A 22,137-nucleotide genomic window follows, 5' to 3' on the forward strand; every position below is an offset into this window, starting at 1 on the left:
TAGCTTTGTATAAAATAAACAAAATTCCCAAATACAAAAAAATATACATAAACAAGCTAAGTTTAACAGTTTATTTAATCTCCTAAAAAAACGCGGTAATTTTAAATTTGCACTTTTTGTACTTTCTCCGTAACCGTTAGGCATACGACGACGACGCCTCAATATACTAATTTTTTTCCTTTTTTTAATTCTACAAAATGCTTGGAAATAAAAATTAGGAAATTTTACGTTTTTAGGGCCTAAACGGGAAAAACCTATTTTCACCCCATAAACCGCATTTCCCATAGTCCGATCAAGCTGGTTCGCGACCTCGTTCGAATAATCGTAAGCTTACACGTTTGTTTAATTGAAATCGGATGATTTTTGCTCGAGTTATCGTGCTAACGGACACATAAGTATATATGAAAAACAGAGTAGGTCTAATATGGCTACCATACAGTAAGTAGTATGTTTATAAAGGCTAGTAATACGGCTAGTAATAGGCTAGTATGTTTATAAAGTACGTTTCTACATTGATAAAATGAGCATCATTGAAAGCATAAAATTATTTACTGTATTACGAAGCGCGGATGGATTCCGTTTATGGCCTCTGGGAATCTAAAAACAAAAAAAAAGTAAATCGGTCCAGGATCCAGGTCTTACTATGAAACCTACAGTATTAGCTAATTCCCTATTTAGAAATTCGCTAAAAATAGTAACATGTTTAGTTATTTTGTTATAGTTCTCACGTGGACCAATGTAACTGAAACACATAATTTTAATTCAGAACGCCATTTTGACAATTAAGGTAGGAACGCAACTATGCGTATTTTGAAACAAAATATTATGAGCAAGAGTTACGTGAAGTAAGATGCATTGTGTAGCTTTGTTCGCTACTGAAATAGATCAGCTGATTCTTTAAAAAAACCCCTGTTAAACCCCCTAAATAAAGGTCAGCTGGGTGCAAATTTGAATCGTTGAAAAGCCATGTAATTTTATTAACATCAACATACTGATATTCTAATTACCATGAAAGTATAATTGAGGGGTTGAGAGGCCAAGGGAGATAAGTGACTTTTTAAAAAATGTCATTGTATTTTTTTCAGAGTCATAAAAAATAAAATAAAAATAAAAATAAATTCACTTATACCCCTTGGCTTCCAACTCTTAGGTGTTTAGTTTGGAGGCCAAGGGATATAAATGAATTATTTGTTGAAATTCCACCCTTTTTTAACAAAACCCGTTACCATGACAACATTTTTTAAAAAGTCACATATCTCCCTTGGCCTCTCAACCCCTCAATTTAGGTATAATACAAGCTCAAAAATAATACACATTCGTATCATTACTTATTCTATCAACTTTTAATTAATCATTTATTTATTTGTTTAAATAAAAACTATTTTTAGGATTATAAGAGGATACGTTTTATTTTAAAGTTGTTAACTGTGGTTCGCTCTTGCAAATCCTACTTTCTTTTCTTCTATGTTGAAGTGTGTATAAAATGCCTGCATGAAAACCTGACCCAAAACAATATGGTCTGTTTCCATACCGTAGATACCTACTGAGCAAAGGTTGCCCTGAAACAAGAAATAATTTTACAAATTTGGTATACAATGGTAGCCCCCACATTTGATTGAGTATCCATAACTAGCACCTAGGATCAGGACCGTAGTACCCCATCTAGTACCCTGATAAGTAATGTTAATATCGTAAGGGGTTCTCACCCTTTTACGAATTTTATTTTGACTATTAATTGGTACCAATTTTATACCATGTTTTGGGGTGTTCACTAAGACTATTAGTTACCCTCTCCGTTACCTGATCGTAAAGGCATTTTAGGTTTTTCATTTACAGTTCATGGTTACAACAGCAATTATAACGCTTGTAAGAATGTATGCATACTGTATCTGAATAAATAAAGCAAATTCTAATCTTACAACAAACTTATATTTAAGAACAACTAAAAGTTGTACTAAAGAAAAATTAATTCGATAAACAAATTGAATTTAGTGTATAAATATGTTGTGTATTATTTTCCAAAGCCAGGTATTAACAAAGAATTAAAACTAAAGCACTATTAAAAATTAATCTTGAATAATTCTACATAACTACGAATGAAAAGTTTACTTACTGAGGAGAAAACCCAAATATAATCCCTGGGCTCCATTTTATATTCTTTGTCATCCATGACAAAAACTATATTTGGTAACGTACTTACATCTTCTTTGCAGTTGAACTGAAATACAAGTACGATTATTAAGACTACACTAGGCATTTCACGCGTAAAATAAGGCTAAGATTGTGAGTCAAAGTGATTAAGGATAATAGTTATCTGTGTAACTAGTGTAGGAAGTGGCACTTTGCTGCACATGAAAGTTTTTCGAGTGCAGCAAAGGTTGTTTGCTGTTTGCACTCATGTTACACACTATATTTTCCTACAGTATAGTGTATTTTACGTATTTTTGTAATTATAGTGTATAAATCACATAAGTAATTAGTATTTCAAACACTAAACAACACGTTTTTAGGTTAGGGTTAATCCAAACCTTGAACGAAATGGGAAACCCTGCACCAGCTGATCGTAGTCATAATATCTTTAAGTATTGCCAACTTATTTTCAAGTACACGTAAACACACACACACGTGTACACGTGTTTTGTAGTACACGTATTACGTGCCTAATAAAAGCACGCTGTTTTGTGTGTTTGGTTGGAATACTGGAGTGTGGCATAAAAGAGTGCGGCAAAAGTTAGTAAATGAAGCAATTGTTAACTTAATGTGCTATAAACAGTGCAAGGAAGGCCATTTTGTCAGAGAACTGTATGAAAGGTTTATTTTAATTATACTCACCGATCGTTTATCTGTGGTGGAATATTCAAAGGTTGCATGACTGTATATTTCGTTCCTCAGTTTGTCAAACTGTTCGAAAGGTCCAGTTATTACATTGCAGCCAGAGTCCGGTAAGGCCAGCATATTCTTAAATTCTATTTCTCTTTTTTCTCCCCCTGTCTCTACGATTAATCTAAACAAGAGAATAGTTGTTAGGGTCAGTATTTGGATGTGATAATTAATAGTTTTCATAAAATAAACAATCATGTAGAGTGAGGCCGTGAGAGCTACCCAATTTTCTTTCGTTGTCACATTATAAGTAAAGCAACAATGAATGAACGGCTGTAATCTATACTATTATATAAAAATCTAATGGTGTCTGTCTGTATGTGTGTTACTAATAGGTACAAAAACTACTGAACCAACTGGGCTTAAATTTTACGAAAACATAGCTACCATACCAAGGACCATTATAGGATTATTCACATTTCGATACTGACCGTAGGCTTTGCCCCTTTGGCTTAAAATGTACTGAGGTGAACATTTTAAAAGTAAATATTGATTGGTCTCCATGGCTGCGATTAGAACACTAACAATGTTTGTATACATTTGCTTTGACATTTAAATGTAAACAAGAAGAACTGCTAAACTGCATATTTCACAATTTCAGACAGCTGATACAAAGAAATTAAATATAATATTTTCCATAACTATGAGGTAGGTTTATTTTAATCTAACCTTTTATCGTGGATTATTTATTCAAAAACTATTGTCAATGATTATAGAAAAAAAGATTCTATAACCGTTGCTGTATCAACTCCGGCTCTGCTTTGGATTTTTTAAAGCGTCTAAGTTATGAAAATAATGTTATTGATATGTTTTCATAGAAACAGTATGAAAATTACAATGTATAGATGTTTTGTATGAATTTGGAGGCTACTTAAATAAATTATAACTGCTTAACATGTGTTGGATTAACTTAACATAACTTGCACATCACATTGTTTTTATATGTATATTTAGGTAAATTGAGTTATTGTGTTTTGCTAAACCTATGCTTTAATCAAACTAAAGAATATCATCAATAACTAAATTGTACGTCGTTGATTTTTGTTTCCTAAAATCTGTTGTATATGTGTAACTATATTTAATTATCAATAGTAATACAAAATACTCTTATTTTATCTAGCTTTCAGTTCACATTTACTTTATTTGATACATTTATTATTTGTGTTTTGCCACACCACTGATTAATTTTAAACCAAGGAAATATCATAAAACTAAGCAGTACACAGTGTTCTTTTGTTTCTAAATCAAATGACATATCCGTTACTATGTTTACTTAATGGTAAGTGTGAAAATGTAAAGGCAATGGACGATGGAACTGATTAAAAGAACTGGTTTGTATATTAAGTTGTTTGTTGATATTTTTGTAGAGTAGAATCAGAGATGCAATGAAACATATACTGTATTTGCTATTACATTTTTTAGTCCTTGATGCTGTGATAATCATATTAGTTTTGTCTGCTGTCCTTAATGCTAAATTATTTGTTTAAAATTTTCTATAGTACGTATGGATATAGTATCTTTAATATTTCAAAATACTGTATTAATAAGGCACAGCAATATTTCTAAAGTTTATAACAGCTGACTTAGTTTTGCTAATGATTTATTGTGAGTGAAGAAACTGAAGATGGAAGGATTTGTGATTTAATATAAAGAAGAGTGAAATTATAAAAATGTTCATTTAAATTTAATAATTAGGAGGTACTTTTGCAACTTCAAAATTGAAATTTAAAACGTCAATGATAAATTAAAAGATACGTAACTACGGGACATGAAAGTAAATCATGTATGTCAAAGTTTTATTCGAAGATTTGGTCAGTTTTTCTCATATCAGCTAACACAAGATTTAAAATTAATCAAAACCAAAATGGTGGTATCCACTACATACCAGATTTAAAAGTCATAACTTCAACGTTTCTATTATGGCTATAAAAGTTAAATATTGTTTCTAAAAGCGTTGACAGATGTGTAACTATTATATGCAACATGCAACAGATGTAAAGATTAAAATGTTTCTATTTTGTGTCCTCTTCCCGTTGCAAAGCACGGGTACAACAGCTAGTTATAACATAAATCAAACTATGCCATTTTAGTAAACATTGTGCCTGAGGCTTGTAAAACTGAGATTTTGATGTAGGAACCGATTTTTAAAATAGTGATTCTTGTGCAAACACCCAGATATTGTTTGGACCACGTTCCATACTTGGTCAATATGGCACTGTTCAAAATTGAAAAACAATAGGGAACTGGGTAAAATTATTTAGGATAACAGCTTAAACCATAAAAATAATCGGTGGGTACCGCAAAACTCTTTGTACACCAGCAAATGTTGAAAGCATGTGAGTTGCAGTAACTCAAAGTCCAAAGAGAATGCCAGAATGCTTTCGTTGTTGAAAGCTTTACGTTGGCTGTTTGCTTTCTTTGAGGGTTCTTCCTATAAGCTACTTAAAATTTAAATTTTTCAAAGTTGCCCTAGATATTTTCTTGAATTTCCTAGAAAATAAAGTGATTTCTGAAGAAATGTTGGAAGGAGTATTCAATGACATTTTCATGTGACTGAAAAGAAATGTCAAGTAGAACAAGGACGTCACTTAAAGGATTTTGTTAAAGATACGCTGTGTTTTGATGTGTTATTTTATAGGGTAAATATTATTGAATTTTTACTATTTATAAATTGGGGCGCTTTCATTGCCTCATCCTGTTTTTAGGGATAAGCATTGTTTTTATAATAGCTGTGGATCGTGTTTCGGTATTATTTAACTAATAGGCCCTATAACTGTGAATCTAAAGATTTTATTTGTTCGAAAATTTTTAAATTCGATCCTCAAAGCTTATGTTTATTAGGGAAAAAATTTTCAAAATCGTATTTTAGTTATATACAGTAGTAGTAGCTAGTGAATTGAAAATCAATTAACATACAATATCAAACTAATTTAAAAATCACTAATTAATTATAAATATTTTTAAAAGGGGAACGATTTCCGGTGAACACTTGAGCTATGACATACCATTTTGTACTATATAAACGTGTTGCAAGCCTTCTTAAATGGTTTCGTTCAAAAATAAACACACCAACTAATTTTTAAACATTTAATACACAATGGCAAAATGATATCTAACACAACTTTGATGTGGTCCCCGGTTCTAAACAATTAGTACATTTATTTAGTAAATAATTTTTAACATCATGAAATCTAACGTTGGTATAAAGTTTCTCAAAAAGTAAAATAATGTAAACTTACTTTTTCAAACGGATATTGTATCCGTGGTAATCGCCATCAAAGCTCACGACGTTATGCCAATGCATAGGTTCCATGGCTAGTTCCGTGTCATAACCCCCAAACAATATTTTCCCAGCACCGTCACCATTGAAAATCCTTAAAGAATGGAATTAAAAATCAAGAATAGAGAGCTACACTCTAAATGGACAAATAAATACACACGCCTTCTTTAAATCAGCGTTTCTTACTAAATTCTGGTATTTAGATGATCTTTTGACTCAAATAACTACTATGATTGAGTATTATACAGAGTGTCTTGCAAACATATGAACAAACTTTGTCACATTATTTAGCATGACAATAGAAAACAAAAATGTAATACAACATGTGTCCGATCTCAATTCATCAAACTTCTCAACGTTTTGAGCTACAGCGTTGAAATTCTGTAAAGATGTTGATCTTATTGACCGCTATTCTTGTGCAAAATATGAATAAAAACTCTTGAACAGTACAAAAATTGCGGCTTTTTTAAAATACAAATTCCATGAAACTCAGTAAGCGGATTATTAAAAAGTGTTCTGCAAAGAAAGTTAACGTACACATATATCCTTTTGGTGGTCGCGCAAACTTAGCATGAAGCATTTTATGATTTAGAAAATGTTGAGTGTCTCCCAAAAATGAGGGATTTTGGAGGGACTCATTTTTTAGTTTAACCCCCTTCAAGTCAAACCTCATTACGAAATGTTTACAAATATTTCAAGAATGGTGGAAACAAGAATTCGCTATCTCTTCTCTATCCAAAATGGTAGTCCGTCAAATATTAGCCTCGCCCAGTCTTCACATTAAAAAGATAAGAACATATTAATGCAATGGTAATATTGGCTACTATTTTGGAAAAAGAAGAGAAACCTAGCGATCTCTGGTTTTCACCATTCCTTAGGTTGTTGTAAACAATTCAAAATTAATCGTCACTTGAAGGAGGTTTACATTTAAAACTTTTGAGTTGACCCCAAAATACGGGTTTTTTGGGGGGCACTCAAAAATTTGAAAGTCATAAAATAAAACTTCCTGCAAAGATTGCACGATCACCAAAAGGATATCTCTGTATATTTACTTAGAAAGATATTAGAGGGAGGGGTCTTGACTTTTTATTCACCCTGTATACTTTTGTTGTTGTCTGAGTTCTTGTAGGTAAGATGTTTGTGCCTACCTATGCATTTCGCCACCGTCCAATAGACCAGACCGTGATACTAGTGACCGCCTATGTAAACACATTTTTTGTAAATATAGTCTGCAGTGCTGGTGATAAGGAAATGTATAAAAAGATCCCTGAAGATGCCAAACAAGTTGGAGAATTGCATTGAATTACACAAACATTTTACCTACGAGAACTCAGGAAACAAAAGCAAGGGTAAATATAATGTTAAAGATTGTTTTCAGCTTTGTAGGAAATTGTATTACGAAGAACTGTACATTCAACCATTTCTTTCTCACCATTTAAATTAGCTTTGAAATCAGGAGAGTTTATTACACAAGAATGAATACATCTGTATGATAACTAGGAAAAAAGTATCTACGGACTTTTTTTTAACATAAATGTTTGCATAATATTAATCAAAATCACGTGATTTTCCCCACGCCAGGATAATTCAAAGTTCAAATTTTAGTGTTCCTGTAATCTTTGAACAATAACGGATATTAAATTATTTTCGACTCAAGGTGCAACCTACTTACCTGGAAAAATAAATACTAAACTCCCCAATGTCGTATAATTTATTCATCGTATACATAGGAGGGTCTGGAGATTCCTCGCCTGGGAAAAGAGATTCCGTCAAAAGTCCAAGTCCAAATATCCCGTCGTAATCTCTGAAAACACCTTTGGCTGAGCTGGCGAGTCCGATGACCTGAGTGAATTCAGCTCTTTTGCCTTCCACACCTATCTAAATGGTAAAAAAATCGAAATGTTTTACAACCTTTTTACTCCTAGCTTTAAAGATTATATTTAATTGAAATTGAATTTTTTAAGAGTATTTATATCAATAAACTATGTATTAGTAAAGAAAACACTATTGTTGGACTTTTTTGTCATGTACTTTGTTTTTTCAGGTTGAAATGTTATAGTTACAGTACATACAAATCCTACTTAACTTATCGTTAGGCTATTTTAGGTTGAGTTGGGCTATAACCGAGACATAACCCAAACCAAAGATAACCCATTGTTACCTACAACTTATATAGTGGTATTGAGTTAATGGACAAGGTTACAAAATGGTAACAATGGTAACAAAATTAGGTGGGATTGAATACAATTATTATTCTCCTTTTTGCTTTTCTTCTTTAAATTATGATTAAATGCAATTTCAAAGTGCATTAATTTACACAAATTGACAACAACCATTGATAATCTTTTTGGTGTCTGGTTGCACCATTATCACATCTATAGACGGCCTTGTTTTATTTAATTTGGCTGGAAACGTGATGCACAATGAAGCTAAAATTCAAAGTTAAGGGTTCATTATTTCTGGCTACATGCATTTTAGAAATTTGACGATCAGATTTCAAAACGCGCTTCTCCGTCACCAAACTAGTCATTTGTGTCAATCAACAAGGAGTGCAAATACGACGTCCGAAAAGGAAATCCACTACATTTTATGTCTAGGACGTTAGCTTTTAACTTAAACCATTTAACATAATACTTCAAGCTCCAATCGTCACATAGGATCCTAGCTTAAGCCTGTTTTGGTCCCACCTTCAAATCTTGGGCTCAAACCCAGGCCAAGAAACGTTTGACAAAAATATTATGCTATTGCAGCAAACCTACGTACTTGTTACATCCTAATATTATTTAAATGTGAGATAAATATGTCTTGTTTATGGAAATATTTTAGCATTAATTCAATTAGACAAATTGAAATTCACTCACTCTGCATGGTTTATCCGGCTGGGGGTATTACATAATCATTACGCACTTACCTTTAAAACGTCAGAACCTAAATGGCCATTGACTTTCGTCCCATCACTGTAGCTCAAGGAAAACGGACGAACATCAACTTTTGTATACGTTTTGCTTTTAGTTCGATCGTAAGGGGTGAATTTCTCTGAAAATAATTTGAAATTAATCGCTCGCAAAATAAAAGATTTTCAAATGTCTTAGCTGAGCTACTGCCAAAACTCGAAGCTAAATAAGAAGCTGCTTTAAACTTGTGTTGTATTAATGTATTTTGAAATAAAAAGTTAGAGCTACTTTCTTCAACTGTTCGTTTGAAAATGTTCTCTCAATTCCCATTAAATAATGCAAATATTACTTTTGTTTTCTTAAAATATGACTTAAACTTGTCCTTTTCCTAAAATTACAACTGCGTGGTAAGGACAAAACAGAGATTCATAGAATGAATTAGCTTCTTAGTCGACACTTTATCCAAAATTTGAGGAAAAATTTTGTTCCAATAATGAGACCCTTATCTTGTTAGTGCCCACTTATTCTTGGCCATGGTAAAAATATCGTTAAAAGCAAATTACGAACCGTGAGAACTTCACTATTACAACATGTTATTAATATTTCTTTTATAATAAATTACCATCTATAAACATATTTGAAGTAGGCCTTTTTTTGGAGGACTACAACAATTAAAAAAAAGTGCGAGGGACCACTATCTCAAAGATACCTCAAATTGTTTGCAAAGATTAAAACCTTTACCACAAAAAGATTGAAAGTTAGTTGTGTTCAGCTAAAAGACAAAAGACATAAGATAATTCATTTTCATTAAAATAATTTACATTAATGTCATTAGGAAAACGCCACATTTCATAATACATTATTAATTACAGTTTCTCAATAAAAAATTTAATTTTCAACCCAATTTCAATATCTTCATTTAGCCTAAATCATCTGAATGAAAGGAAATAAAGAAATACATATGTATGTCGGGTATCAATTTAAAAATGTGCCTGAAACTCACCATGCATAGGACAAAACAAAAAAGCAACATACTTGGCAAACCAAAAAGGTCGTACAGTAATAGGATTTTATTTTATTACTTTTGTCAAGTATAATGGCCGAAAACGCGTGTTTTCTATTTAAATTACCATTGTAACACCAATTAGTCAAATTATTACTGTTTACAGAGGATATTAATGTCATTAGTTTTAAATTATGAATTTCTAGAGGCAAATTACAAACATCAAATCGATCAAGCCGATTTCGTTGGTGCAAACCAATTCAAGGAAACTATACATATAAATGGTTTAATTATTTTAGGCAGGAAAATAATAATTTCAAAACAAGTTGAATGTACCTACCTCCCTTACAGTCCGGATTCTTACAACCTTCCGTTGTTATTAACCACAAATGCTGGGAACCAGTGTCAAAGTTAACTCGGAAAATCTGGTCTTCACCACCTTCCTCTAGAGGAGTTCCTACTTTAATGTACCCGTAGTAGTTCTATGGAGCAATAATAAAATCCATGAATAAATAAAAATAATCGTGTATGGTCCGAAAACTAAAATTTTAAATATTGCCTTTTTATGTAAGAAGCGAAGAGACATGAAACAATCTAAATTGACAGTTTATTTTTTATAAAGTATAGATATTAAGTAGATTTTATGATGACAGTTGAAGGAAATGTATTATTAACCCTCATTAAATAACAAATAAGACTCCTAAACTAAAACATGAAATAATAATGTTACAATTTTCTATTAATAGGCTACATATTTTTTTATGAAATACCTAACTCGTTGAAACAACATGTTTTTGAGCAATTATATGGACTGTATCCTGATATACCTTAGAGACTGGTTATCAAGCAATATAGGTTGAGCAATGGATATTAAGTAAGTTTTAGTGTTGAAAGGGGTTTGGTACGAATAAAGTTCTCATTAACTGAAAAATATATATTTATAAAGTTCTCTATATGAAACCACGGTATAAGGTGGGTTCCGAACCACCACGACACTGATAATTGCCACGGAAATTATTACAAAAACATTCTGCATTGTATACAAATGACGTCACTGACCCATATCTTTCAATATTAGCATTAATATTATATGGTTTCAAAGTTTTTTGACTTTTCTATTTTTATAACAATACAAACATGTTTAATATCAGGCGAGTGGCATGATTAGTTTTTTTTAGACGTTGGTAAAAAAGTACAGGGACACTTAGCCTATATTTAAAAAAAGATATTAAATATATTTAAAGCTTCAAAACTTTGTACACAGTTACTGGGTACTAAAATCATGTTAACACATTATTCAACGATAAACTATCTCTTTAGGGAGACGGCCCACTAGGAGTCAGAAGAAAATCTTAGACGTAAGCATAGTGTGATATACACATCAAATTAAAGGCATTTTTTTATTAGAATACAATGTCGCAAATCCAAGCTCAAATGAACATCTGAGTAAAAATTTACAGCACTTTCAAAATGGCAGATTCTAGAAATCTTAAAAAGACTGTTGGTTGTCCGTTTGAGTTTAAATTTGCGGCATTGTATTTTACTAGTAAATGCCTTTGATTTAATGTACATATATATCTATACTTACATTTAAGAGTTTCTTCTGACTCCTAGCGGGCCGCCCTCCTGAAGGTGTAGCTTGTCATTGAATGATGTGTAAAATTGTTATGATTTTATTATTCTATCTTGATTACTTTTTGGAATGTTTAACTGCCCCAGGACCTTTTCCCGCCCTGTTTAATGGTTCTGTTGTAATATCCATGGTATTTACGAACAGTTAATAGCCCTTTGTGACAGGCTGGATTTAAAACCCACAATGTCATCCAATAGAGCATTATTTTGCTATCAAATAAACGCTCTGTAATAGCTGTAAGTGTAATATTAGTGATTTTTAGTTCTGACTAAATCACAAACAAGAACATAGCTTTTAGCAAATCCTATTTAAACGTAATTCAGTCAGGATCCTAAATAGAATTAGTTTTCCACACAGAGTAGGTTATAACTGAGTTAGACGAGTAGTGGTGCCATTATGCACGAAATTGCGTTTTAGTGGAACAAACGAGACTTTCCTGGAAGTGGTAGCAGCCATTCTACTCTTTTAGAGGATTTCTCCTATAAGAAAGAAGCTACGTACTGTATGGTGAGAACTAGGCCCGGGACCAATATAATTTTTTATGTTGGTGACACCAGTGGCCAAAACACTACTAGTTTAAATACAAACGAACACGCACGTATACTCAAGCTACGAAAAATTGTTTTATGGGTCAAATCGATTGAAAATAAAGAACTATATAAATTTTTGCCTGGTTAAAGAAATATCTGTAATTTATTTGGTTGTTTGGTATTTAAAATGTGTATCTCTATAAATATTACAGATATCTTTATGAAATTGGGTATTCAATTTACAATATAAATAAACTATTTGTAAAAAAAGATAATTAAAATAAAATTACCAATTTTAGTAACTAGTGTGCGAAGGGACACTTTGCTGCTTATGAGAGGAATGTTTACTTACGAGCCAAAGGCGAGTGTGGAAAGTTTCTCGAGTGCAGCAAAGGCACTTGCACTCACGTTACATATTATATTTTTCCTGCAGTTACTAAAAGGCTTATAACACAATTAGTTTTTTTCAAACACTAAACACTAAACTTATTTTCGCCTAATAAAAGCGCACATTTTTGTTTTGTTTGGTTGGAATACTGAAGGAAAGAGTGCTGGAAAAGTAAGTAAATTCAGCAATTAGCTACTTTGCGTGCTACAATCAGTGCAAGGAAGCCTACTTTGTCAGGTAACTGTAGGTAAAAAATATTTTTATGGAGTTTTTCTTGCTAAAATTACTAAAAAAAGAATAGTTTTGTGAAATAATGTCACGCACAATTTTATTTAGCATTTGAATTTTCCTAACAAACTAAGCCAGATTCAAGAAGATCGAATGACGAATAGCTGAAATATCACGATTTGTTTTCGTAAATGACCCAAAATGAGGATAAGTTAGCCATGTTGACTTTTTTTAGCCTGTATCCTCTTACATTAGGTACTAAAAGCAACAATAAATATCCTACATTACAATGTAGGGCTTGAATACGCTTCAATTCTTTTACACATGATGACTCTATGTTGAAAAAGGTATTAGAATTTAAGCCATTAACTGTTTTAACTTTTCAACATTAATGAATATAAGAAGATCACAGCTATATTAAGTTAATTATACACCGAATGAAGCCTAGCACAAACTGTCCAATAATAACTAGTTATATATTATAAAAGCAATAGAAGCAGGAATGATGCACAATGTAACTTGTATATAATCTTAGATTATGAATATTATTTAAGAAAAACACTACTAAAAGTGTTAACAGTTACTATTTCATTGAAATAAATCCCTTTAAATACTTCATTCGTTTAAGTCACGTTTACAATCAAGATATGATAGAATATTCTGTGAAAGCCCTATGATCAGATGTTACATAGTTATAAAATAAAATTACTGTACATCTGTTAATAGAGTGAGCTCTCTAATTAAGAGAAAGATGTTTTCGCCTCAGAGACCGATTATTTTCTCTATTCTAAACTGTAGGTCAACCTACAGCTTATTATGGCCTCCCACCAATTAGGTAATTTCATTCACACATTGCTAATAGCAACAATAGGTTTCTATTATATCATTGACTATTGGATACATATTTAAACCTGAGTGGTATTCAAACACTATCACTCCAACCAGCTGATTAACTTTTACCCAAATTCGACATAATAAGCGAATTGATATTGATATCGCATGTACGACGATTTCGATTAGTGTGAATTAAAAAACTGTATTATTACTTACGCTTCTTATTTTAGTCAAGGGAACTTCAATTATGCTTATCCCAGCCACTCTGTGGAAAGATTAAAATTAGATTTTATATTGACCTTAACCATAACGTAAAAGTTACATGGTCTTTTAGTTTTCAAAGTACTGAAAAGCGTAAATTTAACAAGTCAGTTTGCTAAATTAGACAATTGTTTTTGTGTCCCTCCTTCACATCATAGGACGGTAAGCTCTAGCTCAGAACCTTTTTCCATTGATTACATTCAGGCTACGCCTAGATGGGCGTTACTGCGTTACCACATAAATACAAATCTAAAACACTACAGAACATCAATTGGTGATTATCAGGGTTTGGACTCAAAACATCAGGGACTGAAGCTATGTGCTCTATACTGTGCCCATTCACTCGCCAGACTTAAACCTTATCCGTTAATCACAACATAATAATTTTTTTTTGCTGATCATAATTAGCTTTGTTAAGTAATGGCTATGTATTAAAAAGCTTCTGATTAAAGACTGTTAGGTCCATTTTTAAACCAAGAGAAATCATATATACTTTTTCGGGTCGAATATGCTACCTTCTGACTGAGATGAGCATTTTTTTACTCTCTTACTCAACTCTTTATGTAGTATATACTAGATGAGCATTTTAAATACTCTGCTACCCAACTCTTTATGTAGTATATACTAGATGAGCATTTAAATAATCTGCTACCCAACTCTTTATGAAGTATCTACTAGATGAGCATTTTAAATACTCTGCTACCCAACTCTTTATGTAGTACAGTATATACTAGATGAGCATTTAACTAATCTGCTACCCAACTCTTTATGAAGTATCTACTAGATGAGCATTTTAAATACTCTGCTACACAACTCTTTATGTAGTATATACTAGATGAGCATTTTAAATACTTTGTTACCCAGCTGCTTATGTAGTATCTATAGATGAGATTTTAAAATTCTGCCACTAAAAAAATTATCGAGAAAGCAGTATACTAGAGCATACCACAAGCATGTCTACCAATGTAAACTATCTTGGATCATTCTTTCTAACAATTTCTTTGGTAAGATGAACATCATTATGTTTAAATAAAGAATAGGAGTTTAAAACTAAATAGATAGAATTACCCGAGGTCCAAACTAGACAGCATCCACAAAACTGTTACAATATTTTGTGTAAATGAAGTGCAAACAAACATTTTCATTTAAAAAATGAAATCACAAAAACCAACAGAGATCCAATGTTAAACTCAAACCTTGATAGTATTCACCTCTAACTAAAAACTCCACGAACGAATGTGTACACAGGTGTTCCATATTAAATGGATGAGTATTGAATGACGTTTTATGTACGTTATGTAGAATTTGAAACTTGGTAAACAAAGACTCAGCAATTTTACTCTAATTGCATATTTAGTTTTTCTTTTACTTTTTTGCTTTCCATATCCCTTTTGTTCTTTTAGTATTACTTTTACATTCTTGGTCAATTTTTATTACCTTTGAGTGGATTTAGTTTCTTGGAAGGGTTTGCGAATAATTATCTTCCTCGTGTGTTATTATGTTGACCCTATTTTTTTTTTTTTTTTTTTTTCATGATGGGTTAGCCTCTGGATCGTAAATTGCAATATAAAAATGGTTTATTTTACCTTTTTGCGTCGAACGATCCGTGTGTAGTTAGTACAACTACAGCTGTTTCATACCACTAGGGTACATCATCAGGTTGTTGGCAGAACGTTAGATAAAACAGCATTCATTCATAGATGAACTTGTCGAAATAAATATGTCTATATACACACAACACACGAAAAACATTTAAAAAACACGAATTTACGAACTTGGCCAAGTAACGAACACACGAGACAGGCGCCGATGGATGTTGCGTCATGACTGCTGTCGTGTGTCCAAGCATCAGCTGTTACCCCTCCCCCCCAACTCCTTTATCAGGACCAGTTTTGTTTTGGTTTAAATGAATGGCAGTATTGTAGATGATATTAGATCTGAATGAAATTTGTTCGTTCAATATATGGTCAGGGTGTTCTTTGGATGCCTTGTATATTTCGAACTCCTCTATTGTGTCCATGTATCTACCTTTAGTACATAAATGCATAATTTCTAGATTACTATGTATGTCCGTGTAGTTGTGGTTTGCGTTAATTATGTGGTTGGCGAATGCTGATTTCGAGTTCTTTTTGGGTAGGTGTTCTTTAAACCTAGTAGCGAAAGAGCGAGCAGTTTGGCCGATTTAAAAGCTCGGGCAATCGTTACATGTCATTTTGTAAATACCTGTGCTGTTTACTTTATCAGAATGTGTTTTATTTTTTTCTTTAAGCATAGTAGATAATTTGTTAGATGTTTTGTATGCAACGTGTACATCGTTCTTTGCCATTTCTTTTCTCAAGGTGTTATTGAGTACTACTCCAAATTCAGCACATACATACTTTTTGTTTCTGGGTTCTAGAATCTCTTTTGTTTTATTTTTCTGTTTTCTGATAAGTTTATCAATGAGAGAGCTTTCATATCCATTGGCAACGGCAATGTGCTTCAAAATGTTTATTTCATTGTTGTAGTTTTCTGTGGTAAGGGGTATGGATAATAGTCTGTGAACGAAACTATTGTAAGCAGCTGTCTTGTGGTTGAAAGGATGGTGTGATGACGAATGGATGGTCTGGTCAGTTGTTGTTGGTTTTCTGTAGATTTTGAATTCCATGATGTGATCAGTTCTTGTTATTGTTACGTCTAAGAAATTAATTGATTTGTTAGCTTCGGTTTCGAGGGTGAATTTTAGTTTATGGTGGACATTGTTCAAATAATTTCCAAGTATCTTTATCTGCCTTTCATTACCATTGAATAAGATTAATGTGTCATCCACATATCGGCTGTAGTGAACTATTTTATCTTTTTGTTTGTTGGAATCTGACCATAGAAATTTATTTTCTATATTGTTTAGAAACAGTTCTGAAAGGACGCTTGAAAGTGGAGAGCCCATAGCTAAACCTTCGTTTTGTGTGTAGTATTTATTTTCAAACGTGAAATAGTTTTGTTTGAGGACTATTTTAGTGAGATTAACTAACTCATTTTTAGCCTCGGTTGATAAGGAGGAGTTTTTATCTAGATTAGATTCAAGTATGTCGATGGTTTCATCAATGGGTACGTTTGTGAATAAATTCACTACATCAAATGAGGCTAAAGTATAAGAACCCTTTAGTTTAATTTTACAGAGTTGGTTTACTACATCAACTGTGTTCTTAACACTATGGTCGTTATCTAAGGCGGTCTCTTTCCTAATTATTTTGTCAAGTTTTTGAGCAATTTTATAGGCTGGTGAGGGTCTGAAATTTACTAGTGGTCTGATGGGCGTGTCAGGTTTGTGGATCTTCGGTAGTCCTCTAAGGATGGGAGCCTGGGGTTTAGTAACTTTGCATTGCTTTATTTCATCTTTAGACAAAAGATTTGTTGACGAGGATATCAATTTATTTATTTCTTTGGAGTAGGTAGCAGTAGGGTCACAGTTTAATGTGTCAATATTATTGGCTGTGATGAATTCACAAACTTTGTTTACGTATTCAGTTTTACTGAGGATAACAATGCAGTTTCCCTTATCAGCTTTTGTGATAACGGCATTGTTTTGTTCTAACTTGTCCCTAATGTTGGCAGCGACTTGTTTTAAAGGTTTATATTTTGTCAAGTATGATTTTCTAATGTTTGGGTTTAAGACAGCTTTTTTCATTTTGTTTGTGATCATTACTCTTGCCGTATCACGTGCGTCATTGTTGTTTAAATATTTTACAGCTGTTTCTGCATTTAGTAGTTCTGATATCAAGCTATTTTTCTTATCATTGGGAAAATTATAATTTAATCCTTTGTTCAAAAGATTGGTTTCTTGTTCAGAGAACTCTATGTTCGTTTTATTTATAAATCTTGGATGAAATACGTGACTACAATTTACTGTATCTTTATTCAACTGTGATTTTACTAATGAATTAATCTTTTTGGTTTGGGATTTCTTTTTTAGAAAAATTTTTCTATTGATTTGATAATCCAATTCTGATAACACATTCTTGGTTTGTGAAGGGTGAAGGCTGCTTAAAAGTTCTAAATGTGTGTTCATTAATAACTTGTTCAACATGCATTTTTTGGCATGCAACGACTTGATTTCAAGTTTAATCCAAGTAGTTTCAGCAACTTTTTTGGCTTTTTTAGCAGCTTTGGAGACGTTGTTAATTTTAACTGATACATATTTAGGGACTAATCCATATTCAATGCATTTTTTATTAAATTTTATGTTTTCTATGGTTTTGAAAAGTTTTATCTTAACGTTCTTGTATTTGTAGGCTAATTGAACTTGACAAGTTTCCAATTTCATGATGGGTTAGCCTCTGGATCGTAAATTGCAATATAAAAATGGTTTATTTTACCTTTTTGCGTCGAACGATCCGTGTGTAGTTAGTACAACTACAGCTGTTTCATACCACTAGGGTACATCATCAGGTTGTTGGCAGAACGTTAGATAAAACAGCATTCATTCATAGATGAACTTGTCGAAATAAATATGTCTATATACACATAATACACGAAAAACATTTAAAAAACACGAATTTACGAACTTGGCCAAGTAACGAACACACGAGACAGGCGCCGATGGATGTTGCGTCATGACTGCTGTCGTGTGTCCAAGCATCAGCTGTTACCCCTCCCCCCCAACTCCTTTATCAGGACCAGTTTTGTTTTGGTTTAAATGAATGGCAGTATTGTAGATGATATTAGATCTGAATGAAATTTGTTCGTTCAATATATGGTCAGGGTGTTCTTTGGATGCCTTGTATATTTCGAACTCCTCTATTGTGTCCATGTATCTACCTTTAGTACATAAATGCATAATTTCTAGATTACTATGTATGTCCGTGTAGTTGTGGTTTGCGTTAATTATGTGGTTGGCGAATGCTGATTTCGAGTTCTTTTTGGGTAGGTGTTCTTTAAACCTAGTAGCGAAAGAGCGAGCAGTTTGGCCGATGTAAAAGCTCGGGCAATCGTTACATGTCATTTTGTAAATACCTGTGCTGTTTACTTTATCAGAATGTGTTTTATTTTTTTCTTTAAGCATAGTAGATAATTTGTTAGATGTTTTGTATGCAACGTGTACATCGTTCTTTGCCATTTCTTTTCTCAAGGTGTTATTGAGTACTACTCCAAATTCAGCACATACATACTTTTTGTTTCTGGGTTCTAGAATCTCTTTTGTTTTATTTTTCTGTTTTCTGATAAGTTTATCAATGAGAGAGCTTTCATATCCATTGGCAACGGCAATGTGCTTCAAAATGTTTATTTCATTGTTGTAGTTTTCTGTGGTAAGGGGTATGGATAATAGTCTGTGAACGAAACTATTGTAAGCAGCTGTCTTGTGGTTGAAAGGATGGTGTGATGACGAATGGATGGTCTGGTCAGTTGTTGTTGGTTTTCTGTAGATTTTGAATTCCATGATGTGATCAGTTCTTGTTATTGTTACGTCTAAATCTACAGAAAACCAACAACAACTGACCAGACCATCCATTCGTCATCACACCATCCTTTCAACCACAAGACAGCTGCTTACAATAGTTTCGTTCACAGACTATTATCCATACCCCTTACCACAGAAAACTACAACAATGAAATAAACATTTTGAAGCACATTGCCGTTGCCAATGGATATGAAAGCTCTCTCATTGATAAACTTATCAGAAAACAGAAAAATAAAACAAAAGAGATTCTAGAACCCAGAAACAAAAAGTATGTATGTGCTGAATTTGGAGTAGTACTCAATAACACCTTGAGAAAAGAAATGGCAAAGAACGATGTACACGTTGCATACAAAACATCTAACAAATTATCTACTATGCTTAAAGAAAAAAATAAAACACATTCTGATAAAGTAAACAGCACAGGTATTTACAAAATGACATGTAACGATTGCCCGAGCTTTTACATCGGCCAAACTGCTCGCTCTTTCGCTACTAGGTTTAAAGAACACCTACCCAAAAAGAACTCGAAATCAGCATTCGCCAACCACATAATTAACGCAAACCACAACTACACGGACATACATAGTAATCTAGAAATTATGCATTTATGTACTAAAGGTAGATACATGGACACAATAGAGGAGTTCGAAATATACAAGGCATCCAAAGAACACCCTGACCATATATTGAACGAACAAATTTCATTCAGATCTAATATCATCTACAATACTGCCATTCATTTAAACCAAAACAAAACTGGTCCTGATAAAGGAGTTGGGGGGGAGGGGTAACAGCTGATGCTTGGACACACGACAGCAGTCATGACGCAACATCCATCGGCGCCTGTCTCGTGTGTTCGTTACTTGGCCAAGTTCGTAAATTCGTGTTTTTTAAATGTTTTTCGTGTATTATGTGTATATAGACATATTTATTTCGACAAGTTCATCTATGAATGAATGCTGTTTTATCTAACGTTCTGCCAACAACCTGATGATGTACCCTAGTGGTATGAAACAGCTGTAGTTGTACTAACTACACACGGATCGTTCGACGCAAAAAGGTAAAATAAACCATTTTTATATTGCAATTTACGATCCAGAGGCTAACCCATCATGAAATTGGAAACTTGTCAAGTTCAATTAGCCTACAAATACAAGAACGTTAAGATAAAACTTTTCAAAACCATAGAAAACATAAAATTTAATAAAAAATGCATTGAATATGGATTAGTCCCTAAATATATATCAGTTAAAATTAACAACGTCTCCAAAGCTGCTAAAAAAGCCAAAAAAGTTGCTGAAACTACTTGGATTAAACTTGAAATCAAGTCGTTGCATGCCAAAAAATGCATGTTGAACAAGTTATTAATGAACACACATTTAGAACTTTTAAGCAGCCTTCACCCTTCACAAACCAAGAATGTGTTATCAGAATTGGATTATCAAATCAATAGAAAAATTTTTCTAAAAAAGAAATCCCAAACCAAAAAGATTAATTCATTAGTAAAATCACAGTTGAATAAAGATACAGTAAATTGTAGTCACGTATTTCATCCAAGATTTATAAATAAAACGAACATAGAGTTCTCTGAACAAGAAACCAATCTTTTGAACAAAGGATTAAATTATAATTTTCCCAATGATAAGAAAAATAGCTTGATATCAGAACTACTAAATGCAGAAACAGCTGTAAAATATTTAAACAACAATGACGCACGTGATACGGCAAGAGTAATGATCACAAACAAAATGAAAAAAGCTGTCTTAAACCCAAACATTAGAAAATCATACTTGACAAAATATAAACCTTTAAAACAAGTCGCTGCCAACATTAGGGACAAGTTAGAACAAAACAATGCCGTTATCACAAAAGCTGATAAGGGAAACTGCATTGTTATCCTCAGTAAAACTGAATACGTAAACAAAGTTTGTGAATTCATCACAGCCAATAATATTGACACATTAAACTGTGACCCTACTGCTACCTACTCCAAAGAAATAAATAAATTGATATCCTCGTCAACAAATCTTTTGTCTAAAGATGAAATAAAGCAATGCAAAGTTACTAAACCCCAGGCTCCCATCCTTAGAGGACTACCGAAGATCCACAAACCTGACACGCCCATCAGACCACTAGTAAATTTCAGACCCTCACCAGCCTATAAAATTGCTCAAAAACTTGACAAAATAATTAGGAAAGAGACCGCCTTAGATAACGACCATAGTGTTAAGAACACAGTTGATGTAGTAAACCAACTCTGTAAAATTAAACTAAAGGGTTCTTATACTTTAGCCTCATTTGATGTAGTGAATTTATTCACAAACGTACCCATTGATGAAACCATCGACATACTTGAATCTAATCTAGATAAAAACTCCTCCTTATCAACCGAGGCTAAAAATGAGTTAGTTAATCTCACTAAAATAGTCCTCAAACAAAACTATTTCACGTTTGAAAATAAATACTACACACAAAACGAAGGTTTAGCTATGGGCTCTCCACTTTCAAGCGTCCTTTCAGAACTGTTTCTAAACAATATAGAAAATAAATTTCTATGGTCAGATTCCAACAAACAAAAAGATAAAAAAGTTCACTACAGCCGATATGTGGATGACACATTAATCTTATTCAATGGTAATGAAAGGCAGATAAAGATACTTGGAAATTATTTGAACAATGTCCACCATAAACTAAAATTCACCCTCGAAACCGAAGCTAACAAATCAATTAATTTCTTAGACGTAACAATAACAAGAACTGATCACATC

General features: G+C 32.7%; 1 protein-coding gene across 1 annotated transcript; it reads right to left on the minus strand.

Moving 5' to 3' along the window:
* Positions 1-1,390: 1,390 nt before the first annotated feature.
* Positions 1,391-15,125, minus strand: LOC128997192 (cathepsin E-like). Its single transcript, XM_054422789.1, has 9 exons — positions 15,000-15,125; positions 13,887-13,935; positions 10,398-10,539; positions 9,072-9,196; positions 7,833-8,038; positions 6,120-6,254; positions 2,833-3,004; positions 2,114-2,218; positions 1,391-1,559 (listed from the first exon to the last, which is right to left on the minus strand). Exons 1-9 carry the CDS (start codon positions 15,074-15,076, stop codon positions 1,422-1,424), a joined length of 1,149 nt encoding a protein of 382 aa, XP_054278764.1. The 5' UTR covers positions 15,077-15,125; the 3' UTR covers positions 1,391-1,421.
* Positions 15,126-22,137: the final 7,012 nt, after the last annotated feature.

This window comes from Macrosteles quadrilineatus, unplaced genomic scaffold (genome assembly GCF_028750875.1).
Source record: "Macrosteles quadrilineatus isolate MER2022 unplaced genomic scaffold, UCM_ALF_1.0 Scaffold_6__1_contigs__length_79288215, whole genome shotgun sequence".
Lineage (NCBI taxonomy): Eukaryota > Metazoa > Arthropoda > Insecta > Hemiptera > Cicadellidae > Macrosteles > Macrosteles quadrilineatus.